The 18,570-nt window shown below is 38.6% G+C and overlaps 2 protein-coding genes across 3 annotated transcripts in view; both read left to right on the forward strand.

Annotated features, from left to right (window-relative positions):
• Positions 1-14,900, forward strand: part of fgfrl1b (fibroblast growth factor receptor like 1b) — a 36,737-nt gene extending 21,837 nt beyond the window's left edge. The window contains exons 4-7 of the mRNA XM_084429402.1: positions 11,082-11,174; positions 11,363-11,641; positions 12,346-12,699; positions 13,542-14,900. Of these exons, the coding sequence (XP_084285528.1) occupies positions 11,082-11,174; positions 11,363-11,641; positions 12,346-12,699; positions 13,542-13,921 (1,106 nt within the window). The 3' untranslated portion in view covers positions 13,922-14,900. The remainder of the gene's footprint in view (positions 1-11,081; positions 11,175-11,362; positions 11,642-12,345; positions 12,700-13,541) is intronic.
• Positions 14,901-16,228: 1,328 nt separating this feature from the next.
• LOC311304085 (uncharacterized protein) lies at positions 16,229-18,503 on the forward strand. Of its 2 annotated transcripts, XM_084430950.1 has the most exons (6): positions 16,245-16,477; positions 16,656-16,697; positions 17,029-17,058; positions 17,179-17,301; positions 17,416-17,480; positions 17,693-18,503. In XM_084430950.1, exons 1-6 carry the CDS (start codon positions 16,420-16,422, stop codon positions 17,825-17,827), a joined length of 453 nt encoding a protein of 150 aa, XP_084287076.1. In that variant the 5' UTR covers positions 16,245-16,419; the 3' UTR covers positions 17,828-18,503. The 2 variants fall into 2 exon arrangements, with proteins under 2 accessions (XP_084287077.1, XP_084287076.1); XM_084430951.1 differs by lacking the exon at positions 17,029-17,058 and having other exon boundaries at positions 16,229-16,477.
• Positions 18,504-18,570: the final 67 nt, after the last annotated feature.

Raw genomic sequence — 18,570 nt, forward strand, 5'->3', positions numbered from 1 at the left:
AACTGGTCCAGCAAAGTTGAGAGGCCTTGGAGACCCAGAAGCCCTCGGCTCTTCCTGTACAGCTTGCCACGTTTGGGGAGGCTACCGAGGCAACTAGTGTGCGGATGTAAAGGATGATTATTCTGCTGAGCGAGGCAGCTGCTTAATTGGCCGAGCCAGTGTTTTCAGGTTCCCTCCCCTTCATGTCTTTGCTCTGGGCCTCCTGTATGGGGAGTGATGGCGGCCTGCTGTTTTCCTGTTTCGTCCCCAAGAGCTCTTTGGAGCTCAGAGTTATGGTGAATTGGACTGCTTCACTCCCTTTGGAATATAGTTGTAGAGTTTACTGAAGTCATTAACTGCAATGACCAACAGCCCCAAAACAAAAGGCCCTTTAGACCCTCCTGTTGCAGTGTTTGAGTGTTTAAAGCTGTGACTTTTGCTGGAGGGAATGCCACTATTAATTAACTGAAGAATGGTTAAGAAGCGCCATTGTTTTTCAGTAAAGATTAGTGGGCCTTGCCTCAGAAGAGTTTAAGGTATAGTTCATTCAAAAATTTAAATGTTTAAGTCACGCTCATGTTGTTTCAAACCTGTATGACTTTTTTTCTTCTGTGGAACACAAAATAAGATATTTTGAAGAATGTGTCCACAGCAGAAAGTCATACAAATAAAAAAATCATTTTTAATTTTCAAAAGAAGCATTTATTGAACTAGTTGCCTTTCAAGCTAAATACATTTTTGCTGTGTATTGAGCTCTTGTGTGCAGTTGTGAAGGACATGAATGAGAATCAGTGAATTGATTGCTGTGCATAGTTACTAAAGCATCATCACTACTCTCTTCAGAACATGATGTGCATGTAAATGTCAATGTGAATGAAACTCTGATGAAAGTAGTAATACAATTGTTTAGGAAAGGTTTTGCCAATTTTACATAAATTTGAGAGCATATTACAGAATTACCCCTGACAGGTGTTTTTTTCAGGGATCCTCCTCTGAAGAAGCTACTTAATGTAGATGAATGTACTGTACACCAAAAACACAACAGGGAAACTCCAGCCAGGGCTGATTGTATCAGGACTGAGGAATTTGGTGACATTAAATAGCACCTGTTGTCATCAGAGCGGATCTAATCTGCACCAGGATTTGCACTCACGGCAAGCATGGGCAGAACCATGCCCTCATATTTTAATGTCTGTGCAATCTATACCCCACATAATTCCTTATGAAAGTGTAATTTTAGCTTTTAGTTGATATTGTGCCCCTATCAAACCAGACAGCTGATGGCTTGGTGTAATCAGTTGGCAATAAACCTAAGCTGAGGTAACAGCTATAATTTAAGCTTTCGGTTTTTCCTGACCACAGTCACCGAAAAAGTCTTTGTGCTTTTCACATGTGTAAATAGAAACACATTTTTTTCAAAATCATGTCTGCAATTGTACATGAGAACAACAACTCAAGTTTTAAATATAGACAGAGATTAGCGCAGCTTTACAGCTTTAAGGCATTTTAATAGGATCGTTAACTTGCTTTCCAATGTTGCTCACATATTCAGTACTTTTTTGCAATCTGGCACGAGTAACTCTGGGAATGTGGGTTTGTAAGAATGGCATATTGGGTTTTAAAGGTCAGAGTAAAGGTGTTGTTTACCAGAGGGTGTCGGAAGCTGTTGAAGAAATGCTTCACCATCATCTCACGCTGACCATTCCCACATTCACTGACGTGTCATGGAGTCAAATAAATCAGTCTCCATGTCATAAAGCGCTGTATTTTAAAATGTCCCACAGCTCCTGGGCCTCTCCCTCTTTCCCCCATGGTGGTCCCAGACCCTGCACCCCTGCTGTTTCTAAAGTGAAACACACACTGCCAACATTGTTTTCTCCCAGCGCTGCTTTGCAGGAGTCCAGGGCGAGGGATCTGAGGCTTTTCTCCACAACCTAATTGTCTATATTGTGAGAGTTTAAATTTATGTTGGATATATGTCTCCGTGAGTGGATTTGAAGATCTCAAGTTTGCCTCCAACAGTAACAGAGTCTACACACAATTGCGCTGTTGTAGAGTCCTGGTTCCCTGGCATTGGATCCCTCTTGTCTGCATTTCTCACCTATATCGTATAAGAGGCCATTCTGTGTACGGACGCAGTGGGGAGAGAGTGTGGCTTCTACTCAGACGGTGGTTTGGGCTGCCTGTTTTATTAGGGGACTGGTGGAGAGCTTCCAGCAGTGGCCTTTTGTTCTTTGTTTGCAGGCCACGGGTTACATGTGTTGCAGTTTAGCCAGCGTCCTCCTCACCTAAATGGATAATTGTATCAAAATTACACTCATAAGCCAACCCAAGACTGCGGAGGGACGTGGTAGGTGGGATAAGGGAGGGGCAGAAAGTTTGGGACAGCATGGATATGCCTTCCAGTCTTTGGGTCATGTTACCTTGACCAGGTTTGACTTGAGTGGGAATTACAGCACTGACGTTCATTCATTCGAGATAATTTGCTCATAACCTTTCCCGCTGCTAAACTACACAAGCTCTTTTCCATTCCAATAGACATGCGTTTACTCGTTTGCCTTGGCTGGCCTGAGAGCAGAACAGCCTCACTGCTGCAGTATTTATGTTTAGTCTGATTTACACCTATTTTCCACGACAGCTCCTCTTTTGGGAAATGCTTCTTTCCTATTTGAACAGTCCAAGGGGGAAGAACCATGAACTGGGTCATTTTATAAAAAAATTCCATTTAAATATTTTGATTATTTTAAATTGTAATAATTCGCAGTTTTTTTATCAAATAAATGCAGCCTTGATGAGCATTAGAGACTTCACATAAAATATTTTACATAGACACCAAACTTTTGAATAATGTATACAATTGTATTGTATACAGCTCAGAACTTTGGACTATATACATGTATAGGCGTGAACTGGTAATCTTTAAAAAAAAAAAAGTATGTAAGTAAAGGAATTATGGAATTTGATCAATATTATAATATCAGAATTTTATTTTATTAACATTAAATCAGCAGAAACCATTTTCATCAGCCTATTTACATCGTAATTAAATCTGTTTTTCTACCCTTCTGCTGAAGTTACAGACTGCTTCTCACTTCCCAGCCTGAACTCACTCTTATATGCCATTGCAAACTCTGTATGTCTCTCTCTGTTCAGCTTAATTTCATGTGAGTCCAGACTGGTTTCAATTCCATCAAGCATCCTTTCATCTTTCCCTTTTTCATGTCTTTTCTTCTGCTATTCACAAGCATGAATTCATTTGTGTCCATATGTGTTTGTGCTTTGAACTTGCCCAAGCTTATTTCTCTACAATGAAAGAAATGAAACAAACACGCTCTTGAGAGCTCAAGTTGTGAAGCTCCGTGTCACATTACAAGTAATCATAATTACGAATTACATCAGTATTAGAGTGACGCATGATCAAAGGGGGGCTTTGAGAGCTTTTTCCAGTGCTTGTAACGGTGTTTGACATCAAACAAATAAATACTACTGTATTACAGTATATTCTTTAGATACTAATAGTCATTCTACACGGGTGCCATTAGTGTTTTATATACATTTGTGTACAAAAAAATGATTTCACCCTGTAACAGCATTTTTTTTATGCAAGATGGAAAACAATACATAAATATAAAAGGTTGCGTTTAGTCAAAAATCTCTCTTTATTTCCAACTTGGTTATCCGTCAACCCTGTTACATCATATTTTCACTTTTTTTAGGTAATTATAAAAATAAATAAATAATATAAAAAATATAAAAAAAACACCATCCTTTCAAGAAGTGATCCCTTAATTGATTATTGAAAATTGGAAATCAGCATTAAATTCCAGCTTTTTAAGGAGCACCTTTTTGAAGTTATAATATTATGTAAGGGCACATATACTATACTGGACAAAAGTTTGGAGTAATTAAGATTTTTTTGTAACGACAGTCTGTAACTTCAGCAGTAGAAAGCCAGAAAAGATTTAATGTTAATATAATTCTATTTTGATATAATAATATTGATCGTATTTCATTATTCCTTTACTTGGATGAAACATTTGTAGATTAGCTGTTCATGACTATAGTGGAGTGTAAAGTTCTGAATCCACTGGAGAGGACTTCCTGGAGCCTGGATTACCACAAGGCGCACTGGAACAACAAAACTTTGAAACAGTTCCTCTAGACCGGGATGGGCCTTTTGGGGGAGGATCACCGTCCTTTCATAGAGTTCATTGATTATGCCTTATGGGTGTGCAGATCCTCCCTCAACATGGGACGACGACACCATTAACTCCGACTCCCCAGGACTATCAACACCTCCAGCAGCTATCTCTCTGACTACTTAAGGAAGGACACATCATCCCAGCCCGGAGTGTCCCAGTAAAGCAGAGAGATCCCCCACGATGGACCCAGAGACAAAGCCAATTCCCGCCATGGAGCCAGAGCCTGCCGCGGACCACGAGCTTGAGCCCCCTCCATCCTCAGAGACAGACCCAGCCACAGTGTCCACCCCGGAGCCAGAGACATTCACCTGATCCGTCCCAAGGCTGGAGGCCATTGATGGGTCCACTGTGGAGTTAGCGCCAGTAAGACAGTCCACCATTGAGCCAGTAGAGGAGCGCTGGCTTATCAATTTTACCACTGGGCCAGCTCCCATTCATGTCCTCACCCCTGAGCATGTCCATTCCCAGCCCACCACACTCTGCATCATGGATGACCAAGTGCCACCGAATGTCCTGCCCACCCCAATGTCACCATCCTCACCACAGGCCTGTCTAATTTCCTGTAATTACCTGCCCCACTGGTGCCTCACAGTTCCTCTGCTCTTCCTGCTCCGCTGACTCATTCCAGCTCGTCAGCATCGCCTCAGACCCCCTCACCACCAACGCGACGCTGTGAGTTGGATCCCCTGTCTTCACCCCCCGCCTCCAGTCCCATTGCTCCACCTCGGCCTGTCAGACCTTCGGCTCTCCCTCAGCTCCACCGTGGTCAGCCATCACTAAGTGCTCCACCGGGCTCCCTATAGTCCTTCCGGCTCCACCATTACCCAGGTCTCTCATTACCCAGGTTTCACTGCGGACCGAGGCCCGGAAGTCCGCACCCCGTAAGAGGCCAAACCTAATAATCCACCCCTTTGGCTCCACAGGGCTCCTCCTTCCTTCCGGTTCCACCTTAGTCCTCTCTCCCCCCGGTGTCACCCCCTTCTTTCTCACCCCATCGTCGCCTCATCCACTCAAGCCGGAGGCGTCGTCTGGGACTTTCTGACCCATGATGTCGCACTGGACCCTTCAATTCCACAGGGGTCTCCAAGGTTGACAGCACCATTTCCATTGGTCAGCCCCAAGGTTCCACCCAAGAGCTCCGTCAGGGCTCAACCTTGGCTCCTCCCTCCCTCATGTCTGCTCCACATCTTCCTCGTCCTTCTCCAATATTTATACATTTTTTTAGACCCCACTTTTTTTAAATTATAGCATCCAGTAAATGCACTAAATATTTTGACTCCAGTATTTCCCTGATGCATCTCATGCCCACCCTGTTTTTTCTTCGATGTGCAATTCAAACCAGAACCTAATCACATCATGGCTTTGGTTTCATGGCATACAACTGAGCCTTCTTTGAGCTGCAGGGGTAGCAAAGGTTTTAATTAAACTAAAGGGATGCAAATTACCCACCTTCATCAGAGAGCCACATTAAAGGGCCTTTCATCCACCTCATTAGAGGGGCCAGAGGCTGGGCCGGGCCCTCTGCAGGATGCTCCGGGCCCACTCCACTCACAACAGAAGAAAAGAACACAGGCACATTAGGTTTGGCCAATTTCCTCCCGAGTCGCCATATGACTGTTGCAGCAAACCACTTATGGCTCTATAAAAGATACAAGGAGACTTCTAATTACCCTTTCTCCTCTGCTTCTCTCTGTCTTTGCCTGCTGTGAATGTACCAACAGTCTCTAATTTGCCTCCAGTCAGCACTTATAGAGATATGCCATGCCAAATATACAGATGGAAATGAGGTGTATTTGTAAAGCTAACAAATCATATTGTTTAAAAGCATGAAAGCTTATCTACATTACCCATCTGATTTCATTTTTTTGTTTTGATTTTATTGGCAGGAATAAGCACTTGCTTTTTTAACAGCTGTCTATTCCTTTGTGTTTCCCTCTCATCTCTCTCCAGTTTTTTTAATACATTTGAATACATGAAAACACATAACCGCGCTTCTTTCAAGGAAGATTAGAACTCTGTAATGTTTTCATCTAGAACAAAATTATTGGAAGAGCTCAAAAGGGCTGGCAAGCACTCCAAAGTGTTATTGTACTAAAAAAAAAGAAAAAAAAAGATTGTACTATTTCATACCTAGTATTATAATCTGACTATGGTAAACGGCATTGGCTGTGTTTTCTTTTGATTTACTGGAACAGACATGGTTTCAGTTAGTGATAGGCTATTACCTTAAAAACACAGCATCACTCTCAGTCAAACGACTCAGTGAGTTTCTACATCATCTTCAATCTTCATTACGACCTTAATAGAAAAAAGGTAACAAGACCGTTTTTTCCTTTGATGTTTATTTTATTTAGATGTCGCCCTTGTCGGTCAAAATCACTAGAAATGTTTCACCCTACTTTCTATTCAATGTTTGTTTTGCTTCGATTTTTTCTTCAAGCATGGTGAGCTCTATATGACAGATCTAAAGGATTGTATGTTTGCGCACAGGTATGAATGGAGAATTAACCTTTTTGAAGGCTTTGCTTTCAACTTCATCCCAGTTGGAAAAAATAATATGTGAGCCTTATTAACACTGAGTCCTCATGAAGATCATTTGAAAGCTGAGCTGTGGGGCTGCCTTTGGACCTTGACCAAGCCCACCTTCTTTGGGCACCACCTCTCTATATGTATCTCTATAGGGCTGCAGAGGAAAAGGACCTGCCTGTCCTTCAGAGCTTCAGAGCTCCTTTACCAATTTTTTCCTGCCTCACCAGTGCAAAAACATCACTGAGAGTAAGTCAACTGTGAATTCACTCCATTAGAAACCTGCATAGTAATACTCATAATGCCATACAGCTCTAGAATGCTGTGTCAGGAAGACATCTGTCTTTTTGGACACCTGTTTAGAGCACTCGCCCTTAACAATCCAGAGAACTAGAGTCTGGAGTTGGGCTCTCAGTAAGACCACTTGAGCCCACATAAAGCTCCTCTTATTCCACTCTGCTGGTGCTGAATAGAGCGCCAATGGTTTACTTTTGCTCTTGCACCCCAGGGCCAAAGGTAACAATGGACTGAAGGCTGGTGAAAACACTTCTGCTAGCTTTGGCTTGAATGTCTGTGTTGAACATGCAAGGCCTGTGCTTGGCATAGAGGGGTTAGCAGGGACAAAGGTGCGGTGCGCTCTCCACAGCAGCTACACACACAGCCTCGGGACAGCATGAACTAAAGAAAAACAGAGAGCTTGAAGGCTTTCCTAGCTGAATAGACACAACCTTTCATCATCATGTTCAGTAATGTGAAAATACACTACCATTCAAAAGTTTGGGGCCAGTAAGGATTTTTAAAAGAAATACTTCTATTCATTAATAAAATAACTTGAAGCAATAATACATTTTATTAAAACTTTTATTTATTAATAATTTCATGCATTGAGCATTGATAAATTGATCTAAAGTCACAGCAAAGCTTTGTTAAAATTATTTGTATTAATGCTGTTATTTAGAACTTTCTATTCATCAAAGAATACTGAAAAATGAATCACAGTTTCCAACTCTTTATCAACTGTTTTCAACATTGATAATGAAAATAAATGTTTCTTAAGCAGCAAATCAGCATATTAGAATGACTTCTGAAGCATCATGTAACACTGAAGACTGGAGTAATGATGCTGAAAATTCAGCTTTGTCATCACAGGAATAAATGACATATTAAAATAGAAAACAGTTTGTTTAAATTGTAACAATATTTCACAATATTACTGCTTTGCTATATTTGTAATAAAAAAATAAATGCAGCCTTGAGCATAAGAGACTTTTTTCAAAAACATTAAAAATTACTGACCCAAAACTTTAAAGCGTGCATATACACTAACAGTCAAAGGTTTTTAAGATCATGGGGAACATTTCAGTCATCTGTGCTTAAACTTATGACTGGTAGTGTATTTCAAGTATGGGATTTATCTGACAAATTTGTTTAGTTTTTTTCATAGATTTTATGCACTTAAAAGAAAAGAGTGTTTTTCTTTTTGTTTACAAAGAAATGTATAACATTTAAATAAATCATTGTTTTTACTTTTTTTTTTTACCATTTATTGCTTATTTTACAATATTTAGTCCACCAAACAGTATATATGGTATCCAAACTGGTACCAGAATCATAGTGAGACTGTATGCTGTAGGCTTTGAATTATGTGTCATGGAGGGGGGAAAGTAACATAATAATATTTGGTTTCACTTTTTCTTCTTAAGTGAAGTACTAGCTGTACCAACCACTGATGACGCTGACTGAACAGAACTATGGAAAGTATTCAGAAGGCATTTTATTAAGTAGTAGTTTTATCACCTTCCCATGTGAGAACCATTTGTTGCCACAGTGTTGATTCGTGGCTTGTTTATTTGGGATTGCCCAGAATAAGTAATGTGTACTTAAAGATGTTGTGCTCGGCTCATGTACACACTTGTGTGTGTGTGTGTGTGTGTGTGTGTGTGTGTGTGTGTGTGTGTGTGTGTGTGTGTGTGTGTGTGTGTGTGTGTGTGTGTGTGTGTGTGTGTGTGTGTGTGTGTGTGTGTGTGTGTGTGTGTGTGTGTGTGTGTGTGTGTGTGTGTGTGTGTGTGTGTGTGTGTTGACGATCAGTTTGCTGTGGATTCAGGGGAGTAAGAGGGTTCTCTGTGCATTCCTGTGAACCAAGCCAGAGAAATTCATCCCAAACAAAGCAGCACTCTCAGCTCTGTCTGCACAGTTTAGGTTAAAGCCAGTTAATTGGTTTCCTGTCCAGGGTTAAGTCAACACAGTGTTGTGTCTTAAACAGTGTGGAAACCGGAGAGAAGAAACAATATAGCAGTGTTTGCTCACCTCCTGCGCACGAACCCCTCCAAAATAATAAGTTGGTTCGACCTGGTTATCGTTCCCATGGAGTTCTTAAATGTCAACGGTTCTGAAACAAAACACACAATCCTTTACACACCTCACAGTCCACTGATTTCCAAGCAAAATCATTGGTTTTTTTGTTGTTGTTTTTTTTGCACAGAGGGGTTCTGTTGGCTGTCAAATCACTACAAATAAATCTCACCAAGTGTTGGCCTTTGCATTGACCCGCTCATTCAACATGATTTACATTACACCAATTGCAGACATTAATAGTGGGTAAGAAGATGAAAGAGCTCATATTGCTAGAGCAACATCTGACTGCTGATTTATGGACCAATATCTAAACTATCCATTAAAGTATGCCTGAGAACTTGAGGATTTTTTAGATCCATCGTGTTAGACTCTGGTTCTTAAACAAGATTTTAGTACTTTGACTTGTAAAAAATGTAATAGTTTCATTCTGAATTTAATTCACGGATACTGAAACAAGCTGACATTTAAATTGCTCTCTGAGTAGCAGAGATTTGCTTGAAATCATTTGTAAGTAAATCCTATTTTATAAGAAAGTGTTTTTATTAAAAATGTCAAAGCATATGTCACTTGAAAACAAATTATGCTAAACCTTTCCTCAGAAATACAAAATTCTGTCATGAAACTCTATGACACAGGCTAATAGGTCCTTAACTCAAACGCTTGCAATCATATCATTCTCTATAGGGCACAGATGATTGGTTTCTGCTGTATCAGTAGCCAATGAGCTTGCGTGCTCAACCTTCAAATACTCGGTCAGCGTTCGTCTAAGCAGTGCAGCACTCTTTCAGAAACCCTCCTACTTCCCCAGCTCCACCTGTATAGATCTGCTACATGTAATTCATGTATGCTGTATTGTATACAGCAGCGTGTCTGTGAATGCATTGGCAGTAGCAAGTCCCGTACTTGCTGTTCAGCAGCAGCAACGTAGCAGATCTATTCCGCCAAGACCAAATATAACAACATTGTCATAACCATTACCATGCCAAACACTCATGAGTGTTGTCATGACAGAACTACCCTCTTAGACATTTTGTTTACTTCTAACTGGACCAAAGGTATTTTTAGTGTGAAGTCAGTTCACATGGATGTTCTAGCAAAATCTTATTAACTCTGCAACAGTATGACAACCAGAAAGTGTCCAAATATTTGTCTTAATTTTGAACAATGAGGCTATTGTTTTATCGTTTTTAACCTAAAAATGATTTTTGTTGTTTTCCCTGATAATTAAATATAAAGATATAATATTTTATAATAATTGCCATATTTTTTGTATTTTTTTATCCAATGCAAGATATTTATGCATTTTTGTTTAGATGTGACTTGTGCGTGTGACTATTTGTCTTATTTTTGAATAATATATCTGTTGAAAAATACATCATTTGAAACTTTACTTATTTTTTGTGAGAATTTTTTTTTTCTTGTTTTTTTTCCCCCTCTCTAATTGCCAATTTGTTCAGCATTTGGCATCTAATGCAGATACTTTTTTGACGTGCGGCTTAAGTGTCCAAATGCTTTAAGGACCACTGGGTATTTTAATGTTATAATAAGGTTTTACAGAAATGCACAATGATTCATACTGAGAAATCTCTTTCCTCCTCTCTGTCACGGTTGGCTGTATGAAGCGCACGACTAACGACATTAATAACAAAAACAGTCTTTAATAAAATAAACAAGGAATACTCAGGAGATCGTAGGAGAACTAACAAACTCAGCCATGTTAACATAGACGATACCAGACAAAGAAACACAGGACATTCGTGAATTAAATACACAGGGATAAATAACGTAATTAGGGAGAACAGAAACAGGTGTGTAGAAATTAATTAACAGCCAGGGACACTAACTACGAAACTAAGGCAAATGGGAACACAGAAGCTAAAAAAAAAACAGAGCATACAGTACATGTGACACACTCTTCCTACTGATTATTTGAATCTGCATGTGTAGAATACTGAAGTGAAGCATGGATGAAACAGTACAGATTTCTCATGCTTCATCACTTTGGACTGTGTCTTTCAGACGATGCAGCTGTGACACATAACCAGCCTCCGCCAGACGAGGCAGAACCTAATGTAGATCTCACCCTGCAGGACCCCACCGGAGAGCCATGGGGTGAGCAACTGATACACACCCTCGTCACCTTTCACTCAGTGTTACTCAACAGCATGGGCCTTGTTTGTGCCAGCATCCTGAAAGAGCTTAAGAGAGATAATTTCATCACTGATGTGTGACTATCTAACAGAATATGTTTTGTCATCCAGCCATAACCTCATGCTGTAAATGTTTTATTTCCTCCGCAGTGAAGCCATGCTTCAGTCAGCCCACAAAGATGCGCAGGCGCGTGCTAGAGCAGCCTGTTGGCAGCTCGGTGCGTCTCAAGTGTCTGGCCAGTGGCAATCCAACACCGGTCATTACATGGTGGAAAGACCAGAGCCAGATGCCCAGCCCTCAGCAGAGAAAACGGCCACAGTGGACGCTGACTCTGAAGAACCTGCAGCCTCAGGACAGTGCTAAATACACCTGCCACGTCTCCAATGCAGCTGGACACATCAATGCCACCTACAAAGTGGATGTAATTGGTGAGTTCGGTAGCCAAAGTGGACTTTTAGCAGCAATGTTATCTATTTGTTAGTAATATATACAGTAAATATTTAATTTTATAATATATAATGAACTTTTTTTATTATTAAATAATAATATATCTTATTTTGTAATAATTGCAACTTTGTTTTTGTTATCCAGTGCAAAGTATTAATGGATTTTTGTTACATGTGACTTATTTAACTAAATAGTTGTGTCTTAAATTTGAATAATATAGCTATATTGATTTTTGTGAAATCTTTTAAAAACAAATCTTTTAAATATATATATATATTACTAATTTCAAAATACATAAAATATATTTAATAATAAATAATGAGTTGTGATATCTAAACTGAATGTTAGCATAGCGTGGAATATATTTGTTAAAATGTATATAAATATTTATATATAATTTAATAAAAATAATATAAATATATATTTTTCATTATAAAATATGTATTAATACTTTTTTGCCAGTTTTATTGATATGGATGGTTCAGTTGACTGAAAATTATTGGTAGAACAGGTACTTGTGTTAGCATTAGCACCACAGCTCAATAGCTAACTGCTATCCCATAGTTCCGAACACTGTTTCTGTTTACCATTACACTATACTCAATTGCAAATGTGCAAAGTGATCTAATGGTAGTTTAGACTGAACATTCAAGTTACTTTAAGTTTTTATCGGTTTTCTCTACAGAGCGCACCAACTCCAAACCCATTCTGACTGGTACCCATCCTGTCAACACAACTGTGGAGTTTGGTGGAACAGCCTCGTTCCAATGTAAAGTCCACAGTGACGTGAAGCCTGTAATCCAGTGGCTGAAGCGCGTGGATCAAGGCACAGAGGGTCGCTATAACTCCACGCTGGAGGTTGGAGGCCAGCACTTTGTGGTGCTGCCCACTGGAGACGTGTGGTCCAGACCTGATGGTTCGTACCTCAACAAGCTGGCCATCGTCAAGGCACGCGACGAGGATGCTGGAATGTATATCTGTCTAGGGGCTAATACCATGGGCTACAGCTTCCGCAGTGCCTACCTCACCGTTCTCTCAGGTCAGTTCCTGTAATTCTCCCATCCAAACTAAGTGGCTTTACAGCACTAATATTGCAGTGAATAAGTTAGGGTTGTACAGTATTGGAAAAAAAAAACTGACTGCAATATTTTGGCTTTGTGTGATATATATTGCTATATGAAGAAAAGAAAATTACAGAAAGTTTCACCAAATTATTTGAATCGCTCTATTTGGGAAGAATGAATAGCCTAGTTCTAGAGAGCAGAGAAATTACTTTTTACTCTAAAGAATTTTTTAAGTGCAAAATCCTTTTAGGGCTGAATGATTTAGGAAAAACTTGAAAAATGTAGGTGTTCATATTCATACTTGGGTTTACTCTTTACAAGAACCAACTTATTTTTATTTTCATAGGTCACATTTACACTGTTTTTTACCAGTTCAATATGACTATAGAAGAGTGGATATCAACCTTTTAAACGTCAATGCCCCTCCATTGTCCACTACAAACCGTATTCAAACCATATCTTGATTTTGACTTGTTTTAGCTTATTTTTATGCTTGTTTTCATTTTGAGGCCCCCTTGGAAGTTTGTTGAGAACCACTGCTATAGAATAATATCTAAAAATACCATAAAGCTTTTATTATGACGGGTTGCTGGCAAACAAATAAATGCACTGCCGTTTCAGAGTGAATGAGTAAATGCTACAGTATGTGGCTCTGGAACACTGTATCATGAACTACACGTGTGTAAATGACATGCTTCACTCTGAAACCAAAAGCACGTATATTGACTTAATTAAATCGCACTAAGCCATATTGTGATATCAGTTTCATTTCAATATGTTGTGCAGCCCTAGAATAAATGCCAGTGTTTGTTTACAGATCCAAAGGTGGAAAAAAATGTGATTCCACGCCACATCAGCCCCGGTCTTCCCTGGCCGCTTATCATTGGGATCCCAGCTGCTGCCCTGCTCATCGTAGGCACCATCGTGCTCTGGTTGTGCCACAGCCGCAGACGCCAGAGCGCTTTGCCTCCCCGACCGACGACCTATCGAGACCATCACATTCCTGACAAGGAGCCCAGCATGCAAAGCTCCATCAACCCTGACCTGCCCAACCAGAGACTTATGGCAATGGGGCCCCCAGCTCTCAGCAGTCCACCAAAGATTTATACCAAGGTCTACACAGATATGCACACCCACACACACTCCCATGCACACTTGGAGGGAAAAGTACACCAGCATTTCCATTACCAGTGTTAACAGGTTACCATCAGGTGACCAATGCTGCTGCCTCTGTTCTCATGAGCTAAGGGCCACCACTTGAGGCCCACAACCGTACTGTAGGACTGCGCGAGGATGACCCGAACACAGGCGTGGAGGAGTTCTGATGGAGCCCGTTTACCTTGAAATGTCTCAGGTCAAGGAAAATGACTCGCACTCAGTAGAGCTGCAGTGGACCTCAATTTTCCTTTAGGTTCTTTGGAGTTCAAAATCCAATAACAGTGAATTAAAGCAACCCGAGCAAGTGCTAACAGTCCAAGAAAAATACTTGGACCTTTTTGCTATTCCAAAGCCAAGCATTACACAGGAAGTAGAGTGGAGATGTTTTATTTTTGGAGAAACTGTGATGCGTGTTAAGAATACTGGTGGCCCTGTTTACAATGTGTTCTGAACATTAATGTCAGTAATTTAGCTCAAATGTGGTGTTTTCTTTTTTTTTGTTGTTTGTTTGTTTTTGTTTTGCAACATTATATTGTGAAGAAATTATGCAAGGAAATGTCAGGGACACTAGATGGATGACTAAGCGGAAAGGGGGCAAGGCCTTCTATTGTATTACCATTAAAAAGGTACTTTGTATACGTATTCAGCTCAACTTTCTGATAATTACAGTATTATGTAACGTACCCTCTCTATGTCAATGCAATCTCACTGTTTGCTAGTTACAATCGAGGAAACTATTTTATTTCCAACACATTGTATACCATTGCAATTTATAGATGAGCAGTTAACATGGCGTTATGATAGGCTAATATATTTTCAGATTCAAACAAAAGCTATTCAGTTCTGCAGGTCTTTAGAAACCCCTTGTGATCCAATATACAAATCTCTTAATCTATAAATGTGAGAATATGTTTATCTGAGATAGGCTACTGCATGCTGCGTGTTTCACTTTGGTGCTCATGTAAGTGTATTTTAATATTTTTTTAATAAATAAATAATTTTCTACAGTTTGACCCTCAAAAGCTTGCGTATTTTCGGTGGGAATTGAAAATTGGATGCCACCGCAGTGGCTGTTGACTCTCGGCGCCCTCCCTAACACGGCCTCAGACCACTGTTAGTTCAACGGGCTGAGGAATGCAATGAGAAAATCAAGTTATTCTTTTCGACACCAGGAAAGTAGGGAAATATTCCCAGAAGGATTTGATGGGTATTAATATTCGGATAGAGTTACAAAGAGGGGGCTACAGTTCTTAAGGCTGTTTCCTCTGTGCTCCCTGTGGATGACAAAGGCAAGAAAAACTCTCCACTAACACCAAATGCACCAGAGGTGAGCGCTGACTGAGCAATTGACATTTGAACGTTTGCTAGAAAAAAGAAAAAGATTCAGACTGTTTAAATGTAGCCTTCTGAAAAAGTTGCATGGATGGAGAAACTGTCAGTACCTGCCAAACCAATTGCACGGTTAATATAGACAAGAAAGGTTAAGGTGCCATCTAGAGGCCATAATTGCTATTACCACTCAATGTGCAATGCCTGTTTCAAAACACCATGAAATCAAAATGATTAAAAAATGAAAACATTTTGTTGTTTTATGGAATGTTGCAGTATTTATTATAAATTAATTATTCGGGCACATCATTATTTGTTTAATCTTTGCAATCTCTTCTCTGATGATGTCAACCTGTCACTTGCATGAGATCAGAGCAATAGCAAACCACAACCAAAAATATATAGAGACCTGTAATGTGATATTTAAAATGTTAACTAAAACTGGTTATAATTTGTGTGTGTGTGTGTGTGTGCGTGCGTGCGTGTGGAGAGAGAGGCAGATATCAATATCTTGCATCTTTTCAAGCTTTTGATCTTGAAAACATGCAACAGGAGCAGCTTGTGTTATTTGTGGCTATGTGAATATGTACACAGCACCCACAGCACATATAAAGTGCTATTAAGATGCTTTCAGCTGCAGATCTATATTTTATAAGTGTATTTGATTTGGCATTTAAAGACAGACTATCAGTGCTCTGACAGATTTGAATTGCGTCTAAACATGTACGCCTATGGTTTTTATGGTCATCGCATTTCAGACAGTATTACAGAAAAAGATTACCAAAAAATACTGAGAGTAACAAGAACAATAAACAAACAAAAAATCCAGAGACATAGGAATGAGTTTAGAGCTTTTCATCTATTTAGAGCTGCAAAAGAGCAAACAAATGAGTGGTCTCAAATGGAGCGCATGTAGGCCTACATCTAAAAATAAAATGCATTTCGTGCTTTCTGGTAATGGGTGATCATACAGAACATCCTTTTTGTGGTTTTGATCAGTCCTTTGTCAAAGTGACCATTGAAAACATGCCTTGTTGAACAAGCATGTTGAACAGTGACATGTTGGTATGATACGAAAAATGTATTCATATTATTAGATTTGCATAAATGTGGGATACAACTATAGTCACATGATGCTATGAAACATTTCATCTAAATTGGAGTGGAAAAGGGAGGGGCTTCAAGTTTTATCTCACATTTGGACAGCAATGCAACGCATCTTAAAAATGAGACCCTTCTATGTTCTTCTACTTTTGAGCTTTTTTTGTAAGTATCATTTTTGAATGTTTTAGACTAGAGCCTAAATAAACAGTGTTTAGGCCTACTTATGTAATGAGGTACTTATAAAGATTTACTGATTATCAAGATACATTGTTATGATTTTGTGAGAGGGAAAATGTACATGAGAAATGACTTTGCTGAAAATATTTTTTTTTCTTTTCAGGCTCCCAGACCAAAGGCAATAATTCCAATAATTCCTGCGAAAGTAAGGAACTTTTTAACTCTAAAATATTTATTAAAAGATCTACACTGTAAAAAAAATCCCCGTAAAAAAACGGTAATATTCCGGCAGCTGGGGTGCCAAAAAAAAAAAACATGTAAAATTACAGAAATTTACTTGACATTTACATGGTTTTCATGTAATTTTACACAGGAAATGAACATTTGCAGTCTATTTCTGTAATTTGAAGGTTTTTTTTACCACATTTCAAAAATACATCTGTAAAATAAAACAGTAAAATTCCGTAAAACTAGTGTATAGTATCTATCTGAATGTCTGTGTGTCTGTCTATCTTGACAAACGTGTTTTGTTGTAGATTGTGAGACAGGCAGGGAATGTCAAAAAGGTATTATTTTGCATCTATCTTGATGATGTGTAAGAATATTACAGTCATTTCGCTGTGGATGTAATAAGGTTATTTTTGATTGTGTGAAACTAACAGATTTTTTTTTTTTAAATCTCTCAGGTTATAAAGACATATTGATTCCTGTCACCGTGATCCTCTGTGAAGCCTTACTGCTTTCTGTTGCTGTAAATGTCTACTTCATTTGCATGACGAGATATCAAGAGCCGTGCCAGAACTTTTACAGTAGGAAACTTTTATTTCATTACCGACTACATAATAAATTTCATTAGTCATTTTATTACATAACATTGTAGCACTAAGTATCATATGCAGTTTTGTCGTCTTCTTTTTATTCAGCAAATTATATTGCTTTCGGGTGTAGTCGTGGCCCACAAAATCAGCCTGAGCAATCAGATGACCAGGTACAATTTTAACAGATGCAAAGATTTGTATCATAATATATACTTAAATGTATATAATATATACTTAAATATACTTGATGTGATTGATGAATGTGAAATATACAAGGTATAAATTGAAAGTATATCATATGCAGCCATATCCCACTGGGTTTGATTTCTTTAGCCTATATTAAAGCCTCACACTGCTGAACAGATTTTATGTTTACTTGTAGGTTCAAGATGACACACAATACTCTGCAATAAGTCATTTCAGTGAGAACAGGGAGCGTGAGGGACAATCAGAAGAGAGCCCCATTGAGTGTATGTACTCTGATGTGAAGCACTCTGGAACAGAGACCTCATCATAAACATATGCTAAAATTGCTGATAGATTCTTTGTTGTTTTGCATTTTAGTTTTAATTTAAATGTTTTAATGTGTTGTTAAGCGGGTCATTAAATATTTTAAAGATTATGTTGATTGGTTTTCAGAATATTTTAAAGTTTGGCAGTTCAGGAAAAAACTAAAACGTTTTGATTACACGGCAATGTTTTTATACAGTGTTGGGTGTAATTAATTACTACGTAATCTAATTACTGTAATTTAATTACAGTAAAGTAAGTAAGGGATTACTCCTAATTTTTCTGTAATTTAATTACAGTTACTTCTGATGTAATTGCATCTTATAGACAACAATTCTATATAAAACAATAGTGGATTTAACATCAAAACTTAATGTTAAAATTAATGTTTTAATGTTAACTTTCTCCCTTTACACACTTTGATATGTTCAAGAATAATTTGTAATAATTTATGCAATGTATATTGTTTATTTGAAAGAATTAAAAGTGTGGTTTTGTGTCTGTTCTTGTACTGTTCAACTTGTTGAGTTTTATATGGCATTTATAAAGTAATTAGTAATAAGTGATCCAATACTTTTACAGTATTTAGTACAGTAATCTAATTACACTGTTGAAGATGTAATTAGTAGCTACTAGCTAGTAATTAATTACTTTTTTAGAGTAACTTACCCAACACTACTACCAAAAAAAAAGAAAAGAAAAAAAAGAAAGAAATTGCCTACCATACCTTTTAAAGTTGATGCTTTGAAC

This window comes from Rutilus rutilus (assembly GCF_951802725.1).
Source record: "Rutilus rutilus genome assembly, chromosome: 14".
Classification (NCBI taxonomy): Eukaryota; Metazoa; Chordata; class Actinopteri; order Cypriniformes; family Leuciscidae; genus Rutilus; species Rutilus rutilus.